This window comes from Aulonocara stuartgranti (genome assembly GCF_965226115.1).
Source record: "Aulonocara stuartgranti genome assembly, chromosome: 14".
Lineage (NCBI taxonomy): Eukaryota > Metazoa > Chordata > Actinopteri > Cichliformes > Cichlidae > Aulonocara > Aulonocara stuartgranti.
In genome coordinates this window covers 17,652,187-17,674,116 of record NC_138950.1, presented here as the reverse complement: position 1 = coordinate 17,674,116, position 21,930 = coordinate 17,652,187, and the positions used below count along the sequence as shown (strand labels likewise).

At 40.6% G+C, this 21,930-nt stretch overlaps 1 protein-coding gene across 1 annotated transcript; it reads right to left on the bottom strand.

The window, feature by feature from the left end:
• Nucleotides 1-13,831: 13,831 nt before the first annotated feature.
• Nucleotides 13,832-19,969, bottom strand: rhoub (ras homolog family member Ub). Its single transcript, XM_082503447.1, has 3 exons — nt 19,520-19,969; nt 17,497-17,555; nt 13,832-15,920 (listed from the first exon to the last, which is right to left on the bottom strand). Exons 1-3 carry the CDS (start codon nt 19,716-19,718, stop codon nt 15,465-15,467), a joined length of 714 nt encoding a protein of 237 aa, XP_082359573.1. The 5' UTR covers nt 19,719-19,969; the 3' UTR covers nt 13,832-15,464.
• Between the last annotated feature and the right edge of the window lie 1,961 nt (nt 19,970-21,930).

The window sequence follows — 21,930 nt, the reverse complement described above, 5'->3', positions numbered from 1 at the left end:
ACATATTATAATGCTCGAATTACTTTTAGTTTATGTCCGTAACATTTTTCTTTGCTCTAAGCTAATGATAAAAACGTTGTCTTTAATGTTGTGACTTATAACCAGAAAACGGTAGCTTCTGTTTAACAACCAGAAATTGGTTGCAAAATATAAAAGTGTCTGTTTTCATCTAATTCCATGTTAATAACCTGTTAAAGATTATCTGGACACATGGGATAGTTTATGTGTAATAATCAGGAACCAGTTATGCAAACTGCAAAACTGCTTGTTTCTATTAATTGCATTAATATAATAACAATTAATAAGGATTTTTATTTCATATTTGTAACTAAACATTAAATTTGATCATTTACCTTTTGCTGAAATGACTATAAGTTTGTGTTAAAATGACGAAGAAGAAAAATATGAGAAGGCACTGATAGAAAATTACCAGGAAAGCTTCAGCTTCCTAAAATATAAAATGTGAATGAAGCCAGGGCACTGCAGAACACACATACTAAGAGCCAGTTAGAATGAAACTAACCTACTAAGCTGGTAATTTTTCATTTGCAAGAACAACACGTCACATTACTGAACTGTAAGAATTTAATCCCACTAAAACCCAGTTTCAGGTTTCTTACTCTCATTCTTCTAGAGGTGAAGGCAGCTTTACTGCTGACACAAACCAGACGTCATGACCCTGTTCCCAACGTGTCCAAACTCCCTCCCTGTACTCAACATCTCAGCTCTTCCTGATGTTTTTGTTGGCTGACGCTCTGTAGACCAACAAAGAAATGAATCAGCAGGTCAAAGTGAAAAGGAATCGGACAATAACGCCCCAATCAAAAGCATCAAAGCCATTTTCTGAACTGAATAGAGAAGCTTGGATGGTGATTTGACTACCTTTCAGTGGTGCACTCTGAGAAAAGCCCTGGAAAAACAGAGAAACAAAAGCAAATGGATGATGTGGATTCACGTTGCTCTGTGGCATCACAAAAGCGAGTTTGTTCTTATAAACTTTACTGGCAGTGACTGGATACATTCATAATGTCAAGTGGAGGATGGGAATGGGCGAAGAAAGGCCAGAAGGGAGGGATTCACAGAAAAGAAAACGATGGTGTGACGTTCAGTTTAAAAGTTTTAACTCAATAAATTGTATGGGAAGGAAAATGTAGGATTGGGTTAAATGCTGCATCAAGACAGATTTACTAATCAACTTAAACTTTCATACTCATTTTAGACAACTGGATAAAAAGTGAATAGTTTACATAACAGAAATCAGAAATCATACTTATTCTATCTTTTTTCAATCCACAGTGGTGTTTAGATGTTTGGATGCATTTTTTGAGGTCAACAACCATGCAAGTTTCTGAGGTCAGCTGTCAATACTGGGCAACATCATGTTTGTCTGGTGTGAAAGATATGTTATCATTGCTTTGTAGTACTGTGAAAAGTTTCACATGAGTCAAAACAGTGAAAGGGCTTTGAAGATCCCCACAACGTCTCACGTTTTCAAGATGTTCCAGCATCTCTTTCTGTATAATCTTTGAGCCACAGGGATGCTGTACTGATGTATCAGTGAAATGGTGGTAATGACTGACACAGTAGTCCACCACTCAAGCCAGTTTACAAAAACTGAGATGCATGACAATCCAAAAACAAACATGATGGACACCAGCAGTTGTGACATCACTTTTGCTACATAGTGCATTTTTGCAAAGACAAAAAGTGAACACGAACTAGGTGTAAGTCAGTAGACAAGATGATGGGTTACAAGACAAGTCAGCAGAGGACTTGAAATTTTTGGTTGATTAGCACTTCATAAAATATAAACATAGTGCTAAAAACAGCAGTATAACTTTTTAACTTAAAAAAACCCCCATTTCAGCTTTTAACTTAGTTAACAGCCTATGTGTGATTCAAGTTTCACCTTCATTTTTTTGAGCAGCATAGTTCAAATTGGCTATATTTCTTTTTTCATCTTCTACAGGATACAGGAAATATGGCGATTATTCTATTACCACTTATCTAAACTGCTTACATCTTGTTGTCAGGTGCTGCCTTCAGTCTCAGATCATTTGGGTCCAGACACTAAGTCTGGACAGTGTCTGGAGTAAAGGCCCTCCTACAGAGCTCCTCTTATAGGTCACATCCTGTCCAAAGGGGGAGAAAGAGAGGGCTCCTCTTGCCGTGGGAGGTGGTAGGCTGGAGGTCAAAGATCACGGCTGCTTTCTCAGGTTTCAAAGCATGCTGGGGGCTGAGGTTGCAGGGTCACAGCAATAGTTTAGCTCTAGTTAGGGCTGCTGTGTATTTGTGAGTAACAATAATGGCTTCCACAATTAAACACTAAAAACTGAAGCACTTATATCCTCTGCTGAAAGATGGTGATTGTCAGGGTAACTTTTGGTTTTGGGAGATCATGTGGTCTGTCTATGGGGGCTCCTCACCTCCTGTGTAGTGCACCACATGCTCAAACAGTGATTTTAGTGTATGTTGTGTTGTTACTGTGAGATTACTAAGCAATCAATCATTGAGGGCAGCTCTATGTTTGACTTCAGTGGACAAACACGGTCCCAGTGTGAGCTCACTGTTGGGAATAAAAAGGCTATTAGGTCTGGAAGATTTGGAAGTGTGTGCATGTGTGGTTGTTTGTGTATGTAGGGGATTATGGTAGAAAGTGGGCTGATAAATCACATTTTGTGGTTTGAAGAAGAAGAAGTGTAAAACAACAGAACGCCAGGATAAAAAATGAGAAAAATTACATATATAAATAAATAAATCAGTGTGTTATGAAATTTGGGGGTGGAGACTTGGCGAAGAAGAAATAAAAAAAAAAGCCAGTGGGAGGTCAGAGAGAGAAGAAAAGGTAAAGGTCATTCTGGTGGTCAGCAACTGAAGAATAAGGCATTGTATTTTTTTGTATTCAATGGAGAAATGAATGCATATATTCAGAAGTGGGATAAAGGGCGATTCTAGAAAGAGAGAAGAATAGGGGGTGAAAAAGGGAGTTAGTGTGGGTGCAGAAGAACAAAATAAAAGGAAGACAAGCGCAAGTCTGCCAAGAGTGATGAGATTAAAGACGGGGAGAAAAGCACAAATCAAAAAAGCTGCAAGAAAAAAAAGGGCGAAGAAGAAAAAGTACGTCAAATGTACAAGCTGAATCCTGTTGTCATCCAGTGAACTGGAAATATGCTCCACTGTACAGGCACAGAGAAGTGGAGCACTTCTGCAGGTGTTATCTCAGTTACTGATAAAGAGCTTTAGGCGCAGCATGCCGTGAGGTAGGGAGACTGGCCGCATAGGGAGAGAGGGACGTGCTTACATAACTGGCCCCGTAACTTCCAACAGCTGGCTTGGCCGGGCTTGCAGCACTAAACTCTGAGTGGCTCGAGATTCAGATTTCATATGTCTATCGGTGAGTACATTAGAGCAGAGTGAGGAACAAAGTGTCCCTGGCCATGAGAGATTCTGTTTCCTGTCAGTATGCATCTCCTTAGGCTGAGCGGGAGAGCATATGTGTTGATGAAGCGCCAAGAACTGAGGAAAAAGCCACGTTAATTTGCTGATCCACTTATTTATTTCAAATAGTTTGGAGCAAATGATGACACAAGGTAACACTTCCAAGCTCAGCACTCTTATCAATCTTTAAGAAGTTTCAACATGAAGTAAACTGTGTATCTTTGATGAACCATGAAAGATGTGTATCAGTAGCCAAGATGAAGAAATGAGAAATGAAAACTGGGGCAAAGAAAGTGATTCCATTAAACCTGCAACAGTGTTTCCACAAGATTCATTTTAAACTACAAAGACTGAAGAAACAATCAGAGCTGTTTTTTTTTTTGTTTTTTTTAAAACATGCCTCATTGCCTTTCATCCTGTGACAGTCGGGTTTGACTCCAAACCCTGAATTGGATTAGAAAATGGATGGCTGGAACTTGCCTTATTACCTTGTTAGGGTGAAGGGATCTCAGCTGTCATATTTAAAACAATACCATATTTTCCTCTACTAACACTACCCATGCTCCAGTGTTGGTTGATCTTTTTGTGCTGCTTGCAAGCTGATATACTTAATCATGTTAGGAAGAGTAAAACAAATGTAGAAAAAAAACTATAGTCATTCTAGCTGGTTGGCAGGCATGTATAATTCAGCTTTTGTTTTTATAATTGAGATGCTTTTGAAATTAAAATACTTTCATAAGGAGTTATAGGTGCATGAATGCTAAAAACAGGTCATTTTAACCCAGCTGTGGCCCCCAGCTTTGTGGAGTCTTTCATAAACTGTTCATGTTGAGTCTGAGACTGCAGAGAGTCCCAGTGCTGTGGAAGACATCATGCCAGTGGCCCCCAGGATTACAGGCCTGTGGCACTGACCTCCCACGTCATTAAGACCCTGGAAAGACTCATCCTGGATCAGCTCCGACCCATAGTCAGACCACATCAGGATCCCCTTCAGTCTGCTTACCAGTCCCGTCTCGGAACAGAGACGCCATCATCTACCTGCTCAATCGTGTCTACACCCATCTGGACCAGCCGCTGAGCACTGTGAGGGTCATGTTTTTTGACTTTTCCAGTGCTTTCAACACCATCAGGCTGACCCTCCAGGGTGATAAGTTAGCAGCGATGCAGGTGGATGCTTCTCTGGTGTCCTGGATTGTTGAGTACCTGACAGGAAGACCACAATATGTACGTCTCCCACAGTGTGTGTCTGACAAGGTAATCATCAACACAGGGGCACAACAGGGGACTGTCCTCTCCCCCTTCCTCTTCACCCTCTACACCACAGACTTCAGCCACTGCACAGAGACCTGCCATCTTCAGAAGTTTTCTGATGACTCCGCGGTGGTTGGATGCATCAGCAGGGATGATGAGACAGAGTACCGGGCTGTGGTCGGCTCCTTTGTCACGTGGTGTGAGCAGAATCATCTGCAGCTCAACGTGGCAAAGACCAAGGAACTGATCGTGGACTTTGGGAAGACCAGGAAAACCTTGACCCTTGTTTCAATCAAGGGGGCCAACATGGACATTGTGGAGGACTATAAATAGACAATAAACTGGACTGGGTTAAAAACACCATTGCACTTTACAGGAAAGGTCAGAGTTGTCTCAATATTCTAAGGCGGCTGAGGTCCTTCAACATCTATTGGACAATGCTCAGGATTTTCTATGAGTCTGCTGTGACCAGTGCTATCCTCTGTGCTGTTGCATGCTGGGGGAGCAGGCTGAGGGTCGCAGACGCCAACAGACTTAATAATGCCAGTAATCTTATGTGGATGAAGCTGGATTCCCTTAAGGTGGAGTCGGAGAGGCAAATGTTGTCCAAGATAAAGACAATGTTGGATGATACCTCCCACCCACTCCATGATATAGTGGCCAGTCACAGGAGCACGTTCAGTGCGAGACTGAGATTACCAAAAAGCACCACTGAACGACACAGGATATCATTCCTGTCTGTGGCCATCTCCCTGTACAACTCTTCCATCTAATACACTGTAAACACTGCAATAGTTACATGCTTTTTGCACACGCTCTTTTCTACTTTGTAATATTCCTGTTGAATATTACAGATGTTCTTGATATTTAGTAGTAATCACCTCTGTTATTCCTTGATATGTTATTTATACTGGAGCAACTGGAACCCACATCATTTCCTTAGGGATTAATAAAGTATGCTGATTCTGATTACTAGGTGGCTGGGTTGCTATAAAATTGAATTGAACTGATGTCATGCACAGATTGCTCAAGAGTTGTTTGCCATATTGGATGTAATAACAATGTGTATTCCCTAATTCGTTGGCAGTGGTTCTTGGAAGTTTGTTGCTGCTGCCTATTGCAAAGATGGTGCTGTACCAACAACCTCTCTGTGATTGCTTTGGTTGCTAGAAAGCCACAGTTGTCTCTAGTTTTTCCTGTTTGTTGCAAATATTCACAACTAGCCGAGCGGTACTAAAACTTAAAAATATGTGCTGGAAACTGGAAATAGAGACTACCTCAGAAAGTTGTACCTCAGAGCTGCGGCCAACATCTTTACTTGAAAGAAGAAACTCCTCCAGTTCGGCTTGAGTTGCACATTTAACAATTTCAGCTAAGTCCATTCACACTATGACTGCAGCAATTTGCTAGACAACAAAGCAATCACAAGGAGGTTTCTGCCAACCAGTTGGGGAATAAATGTTTTTCTCTAGCCACAGGTGGTTGCCAGCAGGTCACTGACCTGTAAGCTTGCTTGACTGGGACTTTAGCAATAATTTTCCCAGCAACTGCCATCAACCAACTGCAGCTGGGAATATTCATTTTTTCTGGGTAGCCAGATGGTCACTGACAGGTCTTCAAGCCTGTGTGACTGGGGCCTTATTCTCTTGATCCTACATCATCACCATTATTGTCACAAGTCCAAAATGGTCAACAGGTTAATGTGTCTTGGTTAGTGGTCATGTGCCAAACAGTAGTGACATTACAATTTATCATTATGATAGGATCAAAAATATTAAACTCTAAAAACCATAATTGTCACCTTCATGGAAGAACTAGAGGAAAAGTGAGGTGATGATCACACTCATTAGCTTTTGTGTGGTTGATGTAAACTTTTGTCCCACGTGCCACACGCCCAGGGATCACCAAACAGGGTGGATTTTTCTCCCAATGACCTAGAATATCTTTTAAAATCCATCTGATATTCTAGTCTGTTAAAATACTTTTGGACTAACCAGCTAATGGGCCATTCATATGTGGAGCTAGACTGGCTAAAGAAACAAAGGTTTGGTTTAAATCGGAAAAACACAAAGCTAGCACAGGTTTCCACATATTGAATCATCTTTTGCTGGCCCGTTCCATCAACCCAACTTCCTCTCTCTGCTGCCCTTTAAAAGCATGATTTCCTCTTTTGTCCAGATGGACATGAGTTTCGTGGGTTTATCACTTATCACTTAACACATTTAGTGATACACATCTTCCATGTGTGGAAAAAAAATGATCTTTCCTCTACACCAAAGTACACAATGGTCCTGCAGTGACGTTGAGCTGTTCAGACCAGTAATAAGTCACAACGCTGGGTAAATAATTAGCTTTCATCCCAGACATTATCAGTGATCACTAAATCCGTGGACTAACTTGTTTGACATTTGTTTACTTTAGGAATAAATGTACTCTTTTGAAGATAATGTCAATCCCGCATGGACGTTTAAGAATGGTCAGTAACTCATATGTTATCTGAGGTGACTTTGTTCTGTGTAAATCAGTCAAACTGAAAGCTATTGGAGTACTAAACTATAATACAACACCAAGGCCAGGGGAAACAAGGCATAAATGAGTGTGTATGCATATAGACACACAAACACACACACGCCCTGCAGTCTTATCTGTCCCATATGAGAGATCAAAGCGCCACAGGCTGCGAGCAATCACACAGAGAACAGGGAACACCAGAAAAATAAACTGATAAGCAGGTGATAGAGGCAGCAGAAAAAAAGAGGAAGCGCTGGATAATGTGAAATAAACAAGCCAAAGTATAGAGAGAGACAAGGAAGAACAGACGAGAAAAATATATTCACACATGTCACGGAGTAAATGAGGTCATTATACCCATGAGCAGTTTCTACAGAGGGAACAATGCATGTCTCTGTAGGCCAATCACACAACAGAGACAAAGTGGGCTGCAGCTGTGAGCCAATCATAACCTCTGTTAGTGACATCAGCCATTCAGCTGGATCCAAAACAGGGAATATGATCAACTCAGGAAAGAAAAAAGGCTCCTCTTTGAAATCAAAACCTTATTGAGTTAAACCCCAAACTCTGTGCTCCTGTGCTCCAGTTTCATCACCACTTACTGTTCACAGGCGGGACTACTTTTCATGCCCCAGATACAATTTGACACTAAACACTGAAAGCAAGTACAGTCGAGGTGACTCGAGGCACTAAGCAAACAGCAGATGTTCACCTTACGAAAAAACGTTAGTGGCTTCTGAACTCTTAAAAATATAAATTTTCTACAGCTCGCCTAGTAATGTTTACCTTTGAACCTTTGAGAAAACAAGATGTTCTGACATAACTCGAGTCAATTATTAACAGCAGCCATCAATGGAAAAAAAGCTTCTATTGTGCAGCAGAGGTGGAGATAAGAAAAAAGATATGAGGCCGCTTCTGTCATCTCATTCTATCTGAAATTGCTTAATTACATTTTGAGCTGTGTTTGGCTATAAAGTTTGAGGAATGACATTACATTACGTGCAATTACATGCTCTGACTTTTGAAATACACCACAAAAGCCACATAAGCACATACACACAGGTGTGTTTTTAAATGAGGCAATAAGCTGCATTTATAGTACTGTTCAGTACTTCAGTACATTCACAACTCCTAGAGTCAGTTGCTTAAACATAAAATTGCAATAATAACATAAAACCATTCATTATTTTTTATATTTTAAAGCTCAATGACACAGCAATAATAATCTACTAAAAATAGTCTAGGCTTGAAAATCAGCTAAAGAAAGAAAGTGAGTCAAGATCTCTTCTGTGATGACTTTCCTGAAGACTTTGTGTCAAAGGACACATTTAAGGTAACAGTTTATGGTAACTTGGATTATTCTCCATGCTTTCTTGTGTGTCTAGTTATTGGTCTTCAGCCACATTGGCACTCTAATGTTATCTGTGTAGAAACCAGTGCTTTAAGCTAAATGCTAATGGTGGGCATGTGGTTGAGAAAAATAATGTGAATAACAACTAAGCACATATTTATTACATAGTCATAGCATTCCATAGCATTAAGATTATAAGTGTGCACTTAACTGGAAATGCACTTGATTATCTGATTATCATCAAGTTTTTGATTTGGGAGTTTGCTGGTCTGAAGTCTTCAAGTTTGTGTTGGCACAAGGCCACAATCTTCCTAGGAGTGGATCCCCCAGCAAATTCACCCCCAGAGTAAGCTAGTGCAACGCTCAGAGAAACATAAAATAAATAAAAAACAAAAAACTAAGAGCTACATTTCAAACTCTACAGGCCTCAGTTAGCATGTTAAATATTAAAGATGATGACAGTTTGAACGGTTGGGAATGGTTGCCATTAATAAATCTCTACTTTTCTAGAAAGAACATGGCAAGACGACTTAGGTTTGCAAAGTTGCATCTGAACAAACCACAAGACCAAAGGATCAATGTTCATTGGACAGACAAGATCAAAGGGGAGATGTCTGGCCATAATACACAGAGTCGCGTTTGGTGAAAAGCACAAAAAACACATATCCGTTGTTAAGCACAGTGGTGAAGAGGCACTGATTTGGGCTTGTTTTGCAACCACAGTACCACAGTACTCCTCGGTACAGTTGTGAAACAGGAGAATGATCCCAAGTAAGCAAGAATCTACATAGAAAAGAATCAACGTGCGGCTATGGCCCAGTCCACAAACTCAATTGAAAAGTTGTGAAAACTGTAAATCTCAATGAGTTAAAGAAACATTGTGAAGAAGAACAGGCCAAAAATTCTCCACAATGTTGCGAGAGATTGATAAAGTCAAACAGAAAACAATTACCTCAAGTTATTGCTGCTGAAGGTGGTTTAACAAACTAATAAGTCAATGGGTGAACTTAGTTCGTCACAGGACTGCACAGAGTTCATCATGTGATAAACAATTTTTATATGATTGTAGTAAGGCTGCTTACAATTATGCTAATATTGAATGGTACTGAGCTAACTTTGCTAAATAGGACAGTTACCTAATTCTTCAAGAAGTAATTTTTTTTAACAAAGCATTAATACTTAAGATGTAACATGTTAGATCTTAAATTTTGCAACTAACTGGTCAAAATTAGTATTAAATATAAAAAATGTTTTTATAAAGTAACAACACTCAAAAAAAATCAGGAAAGCACAAATTATTACAGATTATTTTATTGGAATACCTTAAATTGTCATGGAAATCTGTAAACTAAAACTCAACGTGTCATCACAACCTATATGGTCTATCCGCCTGGGACAATGAATTTAATCAGAACTTTAACTGTCGCTGTTGGCCACAGAGTTGTATTATTTCCTGAAGTTTAATTACAAACCATTTTAGATCTATGTCACTTCAAACCAAAAATATCTGTCTCATATTGGTGGTAGGTCTAAAAGTGAGGAGATTTTTGCGGTCTGCTTTATAACTTTCATGACATCCCAACCTTTTTGCTGTTCGTTCTGCTGGCTTTGCTAAAAATGAGATGAGGTTCTCATATAAAAAGCATACAGTTTAAAACCCCAATAAGGTTGATGAAAATAATAATTATTCGCAGAGTGGACTGAAACAAGGATAGAGGACTGTACCATTGCTGACAAATTGCTGTTTAAAAAAAAAGAATTTATTGGGCTATTTTTTTAAAGTTATCCTCAAGATGTGAAAGAAGCTGGAGGCAAATACAGTGTACATGTGTAAGTGCATACATGTGCATGTCCAAACAGTTTGCCTGAGACAAAGACACATGTTCTACAGACTACAGGACAGATGTTCTGAAGGCAGAGATGGGCCTCTTTATAGCAAAACACAGAGCTGTTCAAAGAGGCCCTGCTGACCCCTGGGACAGAGCGACTCAATTAGCTTCCCATAATGAGAGCGCACTGTGGGGGGTGTTTATATAAGCTTATTAAAACATAATCCTAGTTGCTGCGCCATACTGTAGCATGCCAGACAGGCCACTCCTGCAACCAAGTGTGAGCCAACAGCCGGCTGGTGGGTTCAGTCATCAGAAATAAGGAGAAAAAATAAAAATATTATTCGTAAACCTATACATTAAAGCTTCAGCAAATAATTTAGATAACATTTAAAAGTGATGAGAACGTCTTTGCAGTCCTTTGTCACAATCACATAAACACCTAACACTTTTAGTTTTGTGAACATATGAGGACAAGTCACTGAAATAACTGAGGTCTAAAAGTGATTTCTGTCAAGAATAATGAACTGTACTCAATCAATATCTTTTAATCGGGCCCCAGACATATTGCATCGCATTACACAAGCTTGGGCAACAGTTAATCCTAAAGACAATGTACAAAGTGGACCACAGTCCACATTGCTGAACCCCTTCTCAACCCACAGACCCGATTAACATGGTTAATGTCTTTCAGTAATCCCACCCCGTGGGCTGAGCTCCAGTCATTATGCTGGCAATTGCGTTTGGGGGGGTACCACAGAAATCCTTCATCAACTGAAAGACATCAGAACTGATTACTGATCTACACTTTCATGTGGAGTCAGAGTTCAGTTGTTACCTAAATGGTTCTTAGAAGTTATGTAAGGAGGTGTGCTCACGGGGTTGTAAAGTTCAGTAACCTTTTGAGGTTGTTACAGCTGAAGGAGGCTACAGCTGACCGGGCCACCCATTTCACACCATTAGCTCACCCAGTGTTGGTTTGACAGAAAGCTGAAAGTTTCCATTTCCAAGAAGAAGTGCTGCTAGCTGGAACCATTAAGTAATCATACTCTGTATTTGAGTTCAATGGCATAAAAAATCTGCGCTGTTTAAGCTCTTTCTGATTTTTTTTTAAAAAAAATGTCTAGAAGGAGTGGTTTGACAGTATAGGAAATGCACTCTCTTGCCAAGCTAGAAGAGAAGATTGTTACAACTCTCATCACCGTCTATCCAACATGATGCTGAGTTAGCACAGCTTAGCTTAGCATGAAAGCAGGAAATAGCTACTCTCTACTTTACTGTGTTAGAGTTGAATAGTATTCATTGCTACTAATCAAACTTAAGTGTAAAGGGAATGTTAGCATGCTAGGTTAAGTCATAAATCGTCTGCTAAACGGACCCATGCCAAACCCATGCTTTGAAGCTTTGTGGCAGAGTTTTCTTTGGTTTCAGTTTACTTTGATATTATTACTGTTATGAAATTTCACAAACTCACTAGTTGCAATGTTGGCATCCTATTAAAGCCTTTCATCGAGCTCTTTATAGCAACAGTCTATTAATGGGACTAAGATCTACTGAATTCAAAGAATATAAGTGCTATGGCCTATTCCTTTTATCCATATACTATAGATCTAAAAGCTTGCTAAAAACCTGCTCTACCTCCTGAGCTACAGCCACCCGCTGACTAATACTGCACAGTCTCCTTCAGTTGCTAAATGAAATAAAGTATGTCCACAAGTTTAATTAGTGTCACAGTTTAGTCAAAAGCTTTTTTCAGGTGAACGTGGGATCATGAAAAGACAGAATTAGACACTTTGAGATGGTCGGTGAAGACCGGACCTTACTCATGTCTGTATGAAAAACAGGGTGAGGGGTGGATTAGACTTGATGGACACTGCATGCTCATATACGGCAGTTAATTGTCAATCACAAGCTAAGCCATTGTGAAGCAAACTCGGTTTTATCCTTCTTTTTAGTCGTTTAAAAAATTAACAAAAAGTTGTCTTAAAAAAGACCTAAAACTAGCAATTGAGACCACATAGAGTTTAGTCAGGTCACTGATCTGACTTTTGCACAACTAGATGTCTCTTTGCTCCCAGAGGAATCTTGACTTGCTGAGCATGAAAGAGAATACAGATTAAAGGCACTTTTGCACTGGCAAGAGAAACTGAGCATCTTTTTTGGACTGAACCCAATATTTGCCATAATGGGAGAAATCTGATTGAGCAATGAATGTTAGTTTGACTTCTTTAACCAGTGACCATGCATGGGCTCCATTGCATGCACAGATTATCAGTGAATGATAATATTTTGTGAGTTCCACATGACTTCCATAATCTTCATGGGTTTGGCTCATTGACGTAATCTTTTTATTTACATTTTGTAACACAAATCCCCCCACATATGTTCATACTGAGCTCTTCTGGTTTATGCAGTAAAATACGTATTGCAGTCTAAATTAGCAGAAAGACGTGCGCTTGGACATTCTTACAGCCGCAGACAATAACCTGAACTTCCAGCAGGCAGGTAGATATTACAGTCAAACACACAAGCCACAATGCTAAATCACAGGACGTTTTGCAAGACAGCTGCCTTGCTGAGACACAACAATGGGGTTTCATACTAAAATATTGGTGGAAAGTGGAGCCGTGCTAATTATCATAATTAGACCACTTGGCATAACTCCTGCTTTAGTTTCACTCATTCTGAGGCCGGACAGCATACTCATCTGCAGCCTGCCAGACGACACAGACTCTCTTTTTAGTCACCTACCCTATCATTAGCATTTCTAAACAAGTACAAGATACCTACCTAACCATCCTTCTCTGCCATTGTTGTAGTGTGGTGTAGACACCCAGCTATATATGGCAGGAAAGGGCTATTTTAGTCAATTATAATCATCTGATCCTGCAAAGTTAAAAGTCTTGGTTCCCGACAAAACCTCTGAGGTTTCTGAATCTTTGAAGCGTTTTCCAACAAAAATGAAGTTTTAGTTCATTTTAGAGAGAACTGCTTACCTTGCAGAATAAATGACTGGTGATAAAACATGCAGCAGTTCTTCACTGTTGTTTTCTGTCAGGTTATCTCATGGTTAATGATCACTTACTGTATATTACTTTTACAGTGCTATAAGGTGATTTGAGTCAACTACATCTAGTGTAATGATTCTTAATTGAGATCCGACTGATAACAATAGTGAAAATGCTATAAAGGGGACTAGAGAGGGGATATTTTACTTTTGAAAAGATAGAGGAAACACACATAGAGTTGTGTTTGTTGTTCTGATCCTCATTGTGGCAAACAAATAAAACCCTGTGTGTAAACCTCTACATTTGGATCAAATTTCTCTTTTAGGAGAAAAAAAACGTCTATTCATGCTCTGTAGTAACCACTAACCTCAGAAACATTCCCCTGCCCTCTACCACGTGACCACGTAACACAGCTCCACAGAAGAGTCAACAACAAAAGCAGGTTAAATATTTCACATTTTATTTAGTTCCACTCATAAAACCCAAAGAACTTCTCTCATGGCAGAATCAGACACAAACTGAAACAATCATACGGAGCCCATTTAGAGTTGGGACAGCACAGACAAAGACCGAGTCACTTATACTGTATCTGTACAAGCAGATTTATCCTGATGACATTACAAACATCAAATGATCACTATGTAACATACATAACGGCGTGTGAGATCTCATACATCTGCTGTGTATTGCTGTTGATCAGTTATTGGCCCAGAAAGATCAGATAAATAGACAGATGAATGAAAGGCTTCTGAAAAATAAGAAGCAAACACAGAATCAGTCTCTTTGGCGATTTCACCTCATTTACTGCATAATCTCAAAAGTGGAGAGAGTTTGGTTTTATACTGACTGACAACGAAAGACCCTTTGATCATCCAAAGCAGTGAGCGGAGCAGCTAAGAGCCTTTACCTGCTTGGATCCTACTTTTGAAGAAGGATTTCCACTCTTTCACTGGTCCAAAGTCCGTTGCATGAAATGTGGATAATACAACCAAGGTACAGTGGTATAACCCATGTATTGCTGCAACATTGTAACAGTAACAAAATGTCATGAAGTCGAACTGGCTTTAACATTTCGGAATCAGTCAAAGTGAAAACCGATATTGCTAAATCTTCCATAAACCTACAGCAGAGATGTGTTCTCCAGATTGTGTTGGTTGGATGATGATCGGTATTTGATCTTTGCCATTAATATTTTGCAAAATCAATCTATTGGTAAAGGAGCTTAATGGCCAATTAACAGCTGTGACAAAACTACAACAGCCTGTAGCACAACACACACCATTCAAAACGGTCATACACATCCTGGAGATGTCATCATCATTCCATTAAAAAAAATTATACTCATATACATTTGATTGTAAATTTTTAAAAGGATGAGTTAAATCTGATAAACTACAGAGCCTATTTTTAGAAGCTATTTGACTCACAGATGCCTCTCATTTAGGAAAAAGTGCAGGGCTTGCAATGTTTAATTTGGGCTTTTAGGCGGAGCAGTTCACGCTTTGAATTCAATAAAACAAAATTGAAAAGAAAATCGGGAAAAAATCTATCACAAGTCTTGAAATCCGAGTTACAGTGTAGATCAAATGAAATAATATACTTTGATAAAGAAATGAACCAAATCATAAAAAAGAAAGAGTATATTTTTAATATGCGATATCATCACCTTAACGACCCCCAAGTCAGCTGGAATTCCTTTGGACAAGTTCTGTATGATATGCAGTCCATGAGCCGTAACACTTTCCTAGTGCCATAAGTTTTGGTTCCATGATGGTCACAGTCACATTTTACATACCGGCTCTGAAGAGCAGACAGTGGTTACAACCTTATACTGTCTCTTAGGCATCAACATAGGGTCTTTTCTGGTCAAAGTAAAACCATCAAATCCTCAAACAGCCATATAGCTTAGCCAGGTGCCCCTGCTGAACTGTTGCTCCATCGAATTAAAGTCACAGTAGGTCATTTGAGGCCGTCCATGTGAAAGTAACAAGGAGTCCTTACATCCAACTCAACACTCCCAAATACGTCAGCAGTTCCAGTTTTACATCAGTTACAGAAATATTATCTCCTTCCCCCCTACTGGACGCACACATATTTCTTCCACCAGGCCTTGGAGAGCATCTTCATCTTATCGGCTGTGCTGCGGACCTTCCTCTCCCGCCGCGCTCGCCTATCAGACTGTCGCAGTCCCACAGAGATGGCCACATCAAACACCTCCTTCAGATTCTTTTGTGTCAGTGCCGAGCACTCAACGTACGTCACAGCCCCGATTTTTTCCGCCAGCGCCCTGGCATCTTCCTCCGGCACCGGCCTCTCCCTCCTTCTTGCCAACTCGATTAGCACTTTGACGTCCTCCCGCAGGTCGCACTGCGTCCCTACGAGGATGATGGGCGTGAGGGGGCAGCGGCGGCGGATTTCGGGGACCCACTTCTCCCAGACGTTTTGAAAGGAAGCGGGGCTGACCACGCTGAAGCAGAGCAACAGGGCGTCTGTCCGACTGTAGCAGAAGTGGCGGAGTTTGTCGAACTCGTCCTGATGGAGAAGAACAAAGAGAGAAATTTTATTTTATATATATATATATTTTAACATATGTCTGGTTCAGAGTCTTTATTTTGATTTGAGCCACCTCCCTTCACTCTGACCACACACGGATGCACTTGAACACACTCAAGTACTGTAACATCACATCACAGGAAAGGGAGTGGTGCCAGTAACTGTTAAATAACAAACCGTCTCAATAGTGTTTATATTGCGCAAATATTCAGAACAGACAAATCCTGCCCACACATTTATACCATTTGCAGTAAATCTCTTAAATTGACACTTTGGAGCCACACAGCTTTAACTTACATGGGCCTCCCACATCCTTGAGTACACAGATTAAGGTTGGCAGTAACTTGACTCAGACCTCTCCTTTTTTTCCGTTTAACTCCATCCTTTCCAACACATATCTCTTAATCCTTATTTAACTAAACAATGCCACAAGCCCGCTCTCTGCCCTTTAAAACACAATTAAAATGTGCAGAAAAAAAAATATCAGCAGTTTCCACATGTGGATTTGAGGCCCAGCACATGCCGCTTCTGAGTTTGACACACACAAGGTCTGGCTGCGCTTTGTGATCTGATGACGTAGGCCCATCTGCAGAATATACACACACGTATCAACATCTCTGAGTGAGGAGCGACGTTGTTTATCAGCCCTGGAAGTGTCTGCTATCATCTTTTTCCAGACCTTCTGTGTCTTTCCATCTCTCCTCGCTCTCTCCTCTCTCATCTCAACGTTTTTGGCACACCCGACCAGTCTCTGGTTCAAGCTCTCCCCCCACCCTCGTATAGAATTGCATCACTACAGTAAGTGTTTGTAGAGTTTTATCTAGTTGAATTTGCCCCAGCTTGTCTGCATGCGGATGCGTCTGCGTGTATGTGTGTGCAGATTTAAGGCCGTGAACAGCTCAGAACATGCTGTGAGGTTTTACACGTATTAGGGGTTTACTCAAATGCCTCATTCCACTTTATAGCCAAACTGTCTTTGATTCTATGCAGAACTGGCAGTGCCCTCGCAGCGGCTGTGAATGTCAAATATGCTGCTCCCAGGGCAGGGTTTGACTGTAGTGGGTTATGAAACAACCACCCAATGCCCCAGAGAAACAGAAACACTGTTTCACAACATGTTCTTTCCAAGATTGGCCTATCAACATAATAATGAGTCAATAAATTTACCTGGCAAGCTCTGTGTAGCACAGTTCATTCACCTTAGTAACTGACAGAAAACAGTTCACAACTAATTATAATTTTATAACCAAATGACGTTTAACCGATTATTTGTTCCATCATTTCAGTGCCTCAAATATAGTGAGGATGAGTCTGCAAATGTACTCAAGATTTTTTTTTAAATGTCTTTTTAAACATTAGCAGCATGCAAGGACCCTAATATGTGCTATTAAAAACTATTCCTGCATAACTCTGCATATGACACTGCAACCAAGCAACGGCGACTAATCAACCAACATGTGAGAGTTATGTAGAGCAAAGGCCGAGAAGCATGCAGGCACTGTATGTCAATGACCTGCGTAGAGTGGTAATGCAATGTGTTTGTGTGCAAACTCACCTGTCCCGCAGTGTCACACAACTGTAGTCTGACTGGGCTCCCATCCACCTGAACCACAGCTGCAGATACAGAAAGGGACAGAAAGAAAACAAAGTGAGTCACAGGTGACAGTATGAGTTTTAAGGCTGTGTATGTACCCCCACCTGACACTCGAGTTAATGCACACACACACACAGCTACTAACCGCAACACTCTCAGCAATAAACAAAACCCTTACAGTTTAAAAAACAAAAAAGACTCCCCGCTGCCGCCTGTTCTGCTCTTCCAGCTCGCAAATGGCCTTGCTCAGTCTCGCCCACCCACTCTGCCAGTTACCGTTCAGACCGTAACACTTTACTGTCGCTCAGACCGCTCGGTGGGCTTTGTTCTGTGCTGTGTTTTGGCAGAGGCCAGTCAAAGGTTGTCTGATGGTGTGTCTATGTGTGTGTGCATGGGGGTAAAAACAAAGCAGATTTTGTTTATTTAGTGACTCTCTTCCAATTGGCCTCATTTCCAGATTGGAAAAGGGAGTGAGTCATCTCACAGTGAGTTTCATTACAGGGCCATTTATTCTATTCAGAAAACTGAACACAACGCAGAGCAGCAGGCACATGGAAACATTTACAATAGGCCTGGAGCGTGTGGTTGGTCATACCACCTGATCAAAGGGTTTTGCTGGAACTATTCATATAGGAGGACAGCCGTCAGAACACCCTGCTTTCACAGATGCAAAGGGGGGGAAGCACGGGAGGACACAGAAGAAGGAACATAAGAGAGATGCCATTGGGTAATCATTTCCTAATACCTGACATATGATACTCCTTTGATTTTCTCATCCAAAACTCCTTATTGTCCAGTCTCCTAGCCTCCCGCTTCTCCAAGTCTCTGCCACCTGTGGCATTGTGTAACTGCTCAGAAATCAGCTTTCAAGGGAACGCTCTGATTCCAGGCACTGAAAAATGACATCACTATTAAGGGCCCCAACTGCACAATCACTCTCTGTCAGGCCAGGGAGAAAGACAATCTCTGCCTCAGAGCTACTGCAACAGATGTGCCCGTTTCAGTATAGAAGAGAGGCCTTGCGGGTCAAGGCTGACAACAATAGGCAGAGTTGTGCAATCCAAAACCCGTGAACCAGTGAACCAACCTCTGTTCTGTATGGAAGAGTTGAGCCAGCACTTGTCTAAGGGTGGTGTGTGCTCTACAAGAGTGTTTTATGAGATTTGGGTTGGCCACATTGTTCCTTTTAATGCTTATCAAGAGTAATGTCAGGGAATTAGCTATTAAGTTTACAAGTTTTTTCATAGCCAGCCGTTTTCTTTTTAAATAAAAATGTTAGATTTTGAAAAGGTAAAATACCAAAATCTTTTTGTATATAAATCAGGGTATAATCCTGCACGAAAAAGCAAAACAGCTTCTATGTTGCTCTAGAACTGCATTTCAAATGGTATGTCTAAATAACAGATGCGATCACACGTCAATAAAAGCGATCAACAGGTCACCGTGTATTTTTTTTCTATTCCAATACTGTTCGGGTTCAAACACCACCTTCAAAGGATTTTTGTTTTTCTTCTCTTACATCGCAAAAGCTTCCAGGGATTAGTGAGACAGTTTGGAAAGTGGTACAGCGCCAAATGGAAACCCAGCTACACCAGGGAGGATACTTCATCCACATTAATTACCGCTGATGGAGGACAAGATAGCAGGAAACACAAAGACATCTATCAGTCCTTAACATCTGAATAATAGAGGGACATTGGGGAATATAGGTGCGGTGGGGCGAAGTTGATCTCTAAAACAAGCAAGAGTTGAAAAGGCATCCTGTGAAAAATGGGTGATACTGACAGGTAGATGGAAACCAACAGATTTTTCTATAGGAGGGTTTTTTTTTTAAGTGTCATAAGTTTTATTAAGTTTATTCACCTCGTTTAAATAAACTGGACATGTTCAGCTATGACAGGTGACACACATACACGGTCTGCCTGTGCATTCACAACATTTCTAAAATCTGGAATAAAATGAATAAAATAATATGTCTGTTTACCCGTGAAGTCATCAAATGCAGTAGGGACGTATTTCGTCGGGTATCCATTCGTGGTGTAGCTGACCACCAGACTGGTTTTCCCCACCGCTCCATCGCCCAGCAGGACGCACTTCAGCAGCCGCTCCTGCGCCTGTCCTGGCCGGATAGGTTTGGGTTTATGAGGAGGCACTGGAGGGGCCATGGTCCTACCGTAATCCATTCTGAGTGGAGGTGCCTTTCAGTCAGCCAGCTCTGCACCGCGATCTCCTCGATGGACCGGTGAAACACCCACCATGAGAACAGGTTCTTTCCTCCTTTGCAGTTTTTCTTCCCTCCAAACGGTAATGATCGCAAACGGAGCTCGTGCGTAAAACCTCTCCTCCTGTGCGCGCTGTCAAATCCAGTACGGGAAGTTATCGTCCAGTACTGCACCGCTGAACACTGCAGTTTTACCAAGCGAGGGAGGACCCAAAGTGTTTTTTGTGTGTGTTTTAGGATAAATTTGACTAATCCCACCTACTTTTTCTCATTGGCTCCGCCCAGCAACGTGGGAGTGTGAATCCAAGTGTTCTTTGAAGAAAAGAACATTACCCTTATTAAACTGTTTGGGGAAAATTAGAAAACAAGAGGGACGATCCTGTGTTTTTATTATTATTATCAATCTTTCCTTTCAATATATTATTGTGTAGTTTACTCGTTTAACCTGTTACACACTGCGTTGCTATGGGCTTAATGTTTGATCTCTTGCAGGCATGTCCAGACGTGTCCTCACTAGTTAGGAGGAAGCCTTGATGCCCTTTTTGAACATGGATATAAAAAGTGCTGAAATTTTATACGCAGACTTCAGCCTCCTGACTTACTTTACCTTGTACTAGTACGCTTTTCCAAGAAGGAACATCCAGAATCTACAAGATTACTCAATCAATCAATAAATGGAAATTTTATTGTATTCTCCACGTGATCGGCCAGTTTTAAACTGTCCAATATCTAAGGTGATCCGCTTTCTTATGCTAATTTGTCAAAGACACTGGAAACCTCGAAAACTGAACCAAATGTTTTGCCTTTTGCCGCCTCCTTGTGGCTGCAGCGAGAAACTGACATACCTGAAAACAGGTAGCGTTAATACTCTTGTCTGTTTAAAAAAGCCACAGTATATGTTGAATTGATCTCTCAAGAGTTTATTTTTCCAGCCATAAAACTAGTTATTTTCAGGAATACAAAGAAAAGTGCACTAAGATAATGCAGGTCACGAGTGATCAATTGTTTGGAAATTAAATGAAAAGGAATTAAAAGTCAGTTTTCTGTTTAGATTAATATTTTCAAGGCAAATAGAAAACAAAAACTTCTGGTAATCTAGGCCTGGTATGACAACTCTATGAAAATGAAGTTTGGCTGGATTAGTAGCAGCTTTGCTAAATATGTACACAGGAATCATGACAAAACAGATTTATACATGTTAAGCTGTGTGGTTACATATTGCTGTCACCCATCTTTTTAAAGAAAGGACAGATGGGTGTGTCTATGCTACTACTGTAGTTCTATGACCAAGCAGCACATGATTTCTGACACTAACTGGCCATTAGGTTTTGGTTTTTAACGGGTTATATCTATGCTTTCTCTGTAGGATGTAAATTCACATCTATAAGGCATAACAGTCTTTGTGTGAGCTTTAAAAGCAGACACTAAAGGGAAATATGGACTTCAACTGTGGAGTATCCTGAATAATTTTATTATTCCTAAAACAGATCTACTTACAGTTCCATATAAGATACCTTGCCCTGTACAGATATAGGAATCCGGTAAGTTTTGTACATATACAAAACTCCATTATTGGGAAACAAATGGTTAGGCTGATACGAGAAGTGGTGCATTGTTGGAGGAAACAAGTTGTAAGTAGTGTGAATCAGATCATGCACTGTAACCTGCGGTTAAAAAGGCACCTGCTGTATTACACTTTCACGTTCCTTCACAAGCTTCCTCTACAACGGGAGACAAAACACTTTAAGAGCACAGAGAACATGGGAAATCTTAGCACTTTGTCTATTGCCCATATACGCAATCATGAAACTCCTCAGCAACACTGACACCTCTGGTACTCTGCCAGTGAAGAACTTCCTCTCGTAAAATTTATAATGTTGTAAATTACTAAAGTCACCGAGGAGCTCAGTTATCTTTCTGTTTATATCAAAGGAGGGAAAGCAGTGCCTTTCAGCTGCTCCCTTTAGGAGTCAGCACAGCGGATCTTCTGCCTCCATCTCACCCTTTCCCTAACAGCCTCCTCTATCACACCGACTCCCTGTATGTCCTCCTTCACTACATCCATGAATCTTTTAGTGTAAGCAATGAAAAAAACAAAAAACACACAAAACATAAAAAGGGTGACTGATAGTGAATAGAAATGGATGCCAGCGAGGGTGAAAAGAAACACAAAA

Coding starts and splice junctions, on each gene's coding strand:
- rhoub (XM_082503447.1), bottom strand. CDS start 19,718: ATGGATTACGGTAGGACCATGGCCCCTCCAGTGCCTCCTCATAAACCC. Junction 17,556..19,519: donor TGCATTTGATGACTTCACGG/GTAAACAGACAT, acceptor CTGTATCTGCAG/CTGTGGTTCAGGTGGATGGG. Junction 15,921..17,496: donor TGTGTGACACTGCGGGACAG/GTGAGTTTGCAC, acceptor CTTCTCCATCAG/GACGAGTTCGACAAACTCCG.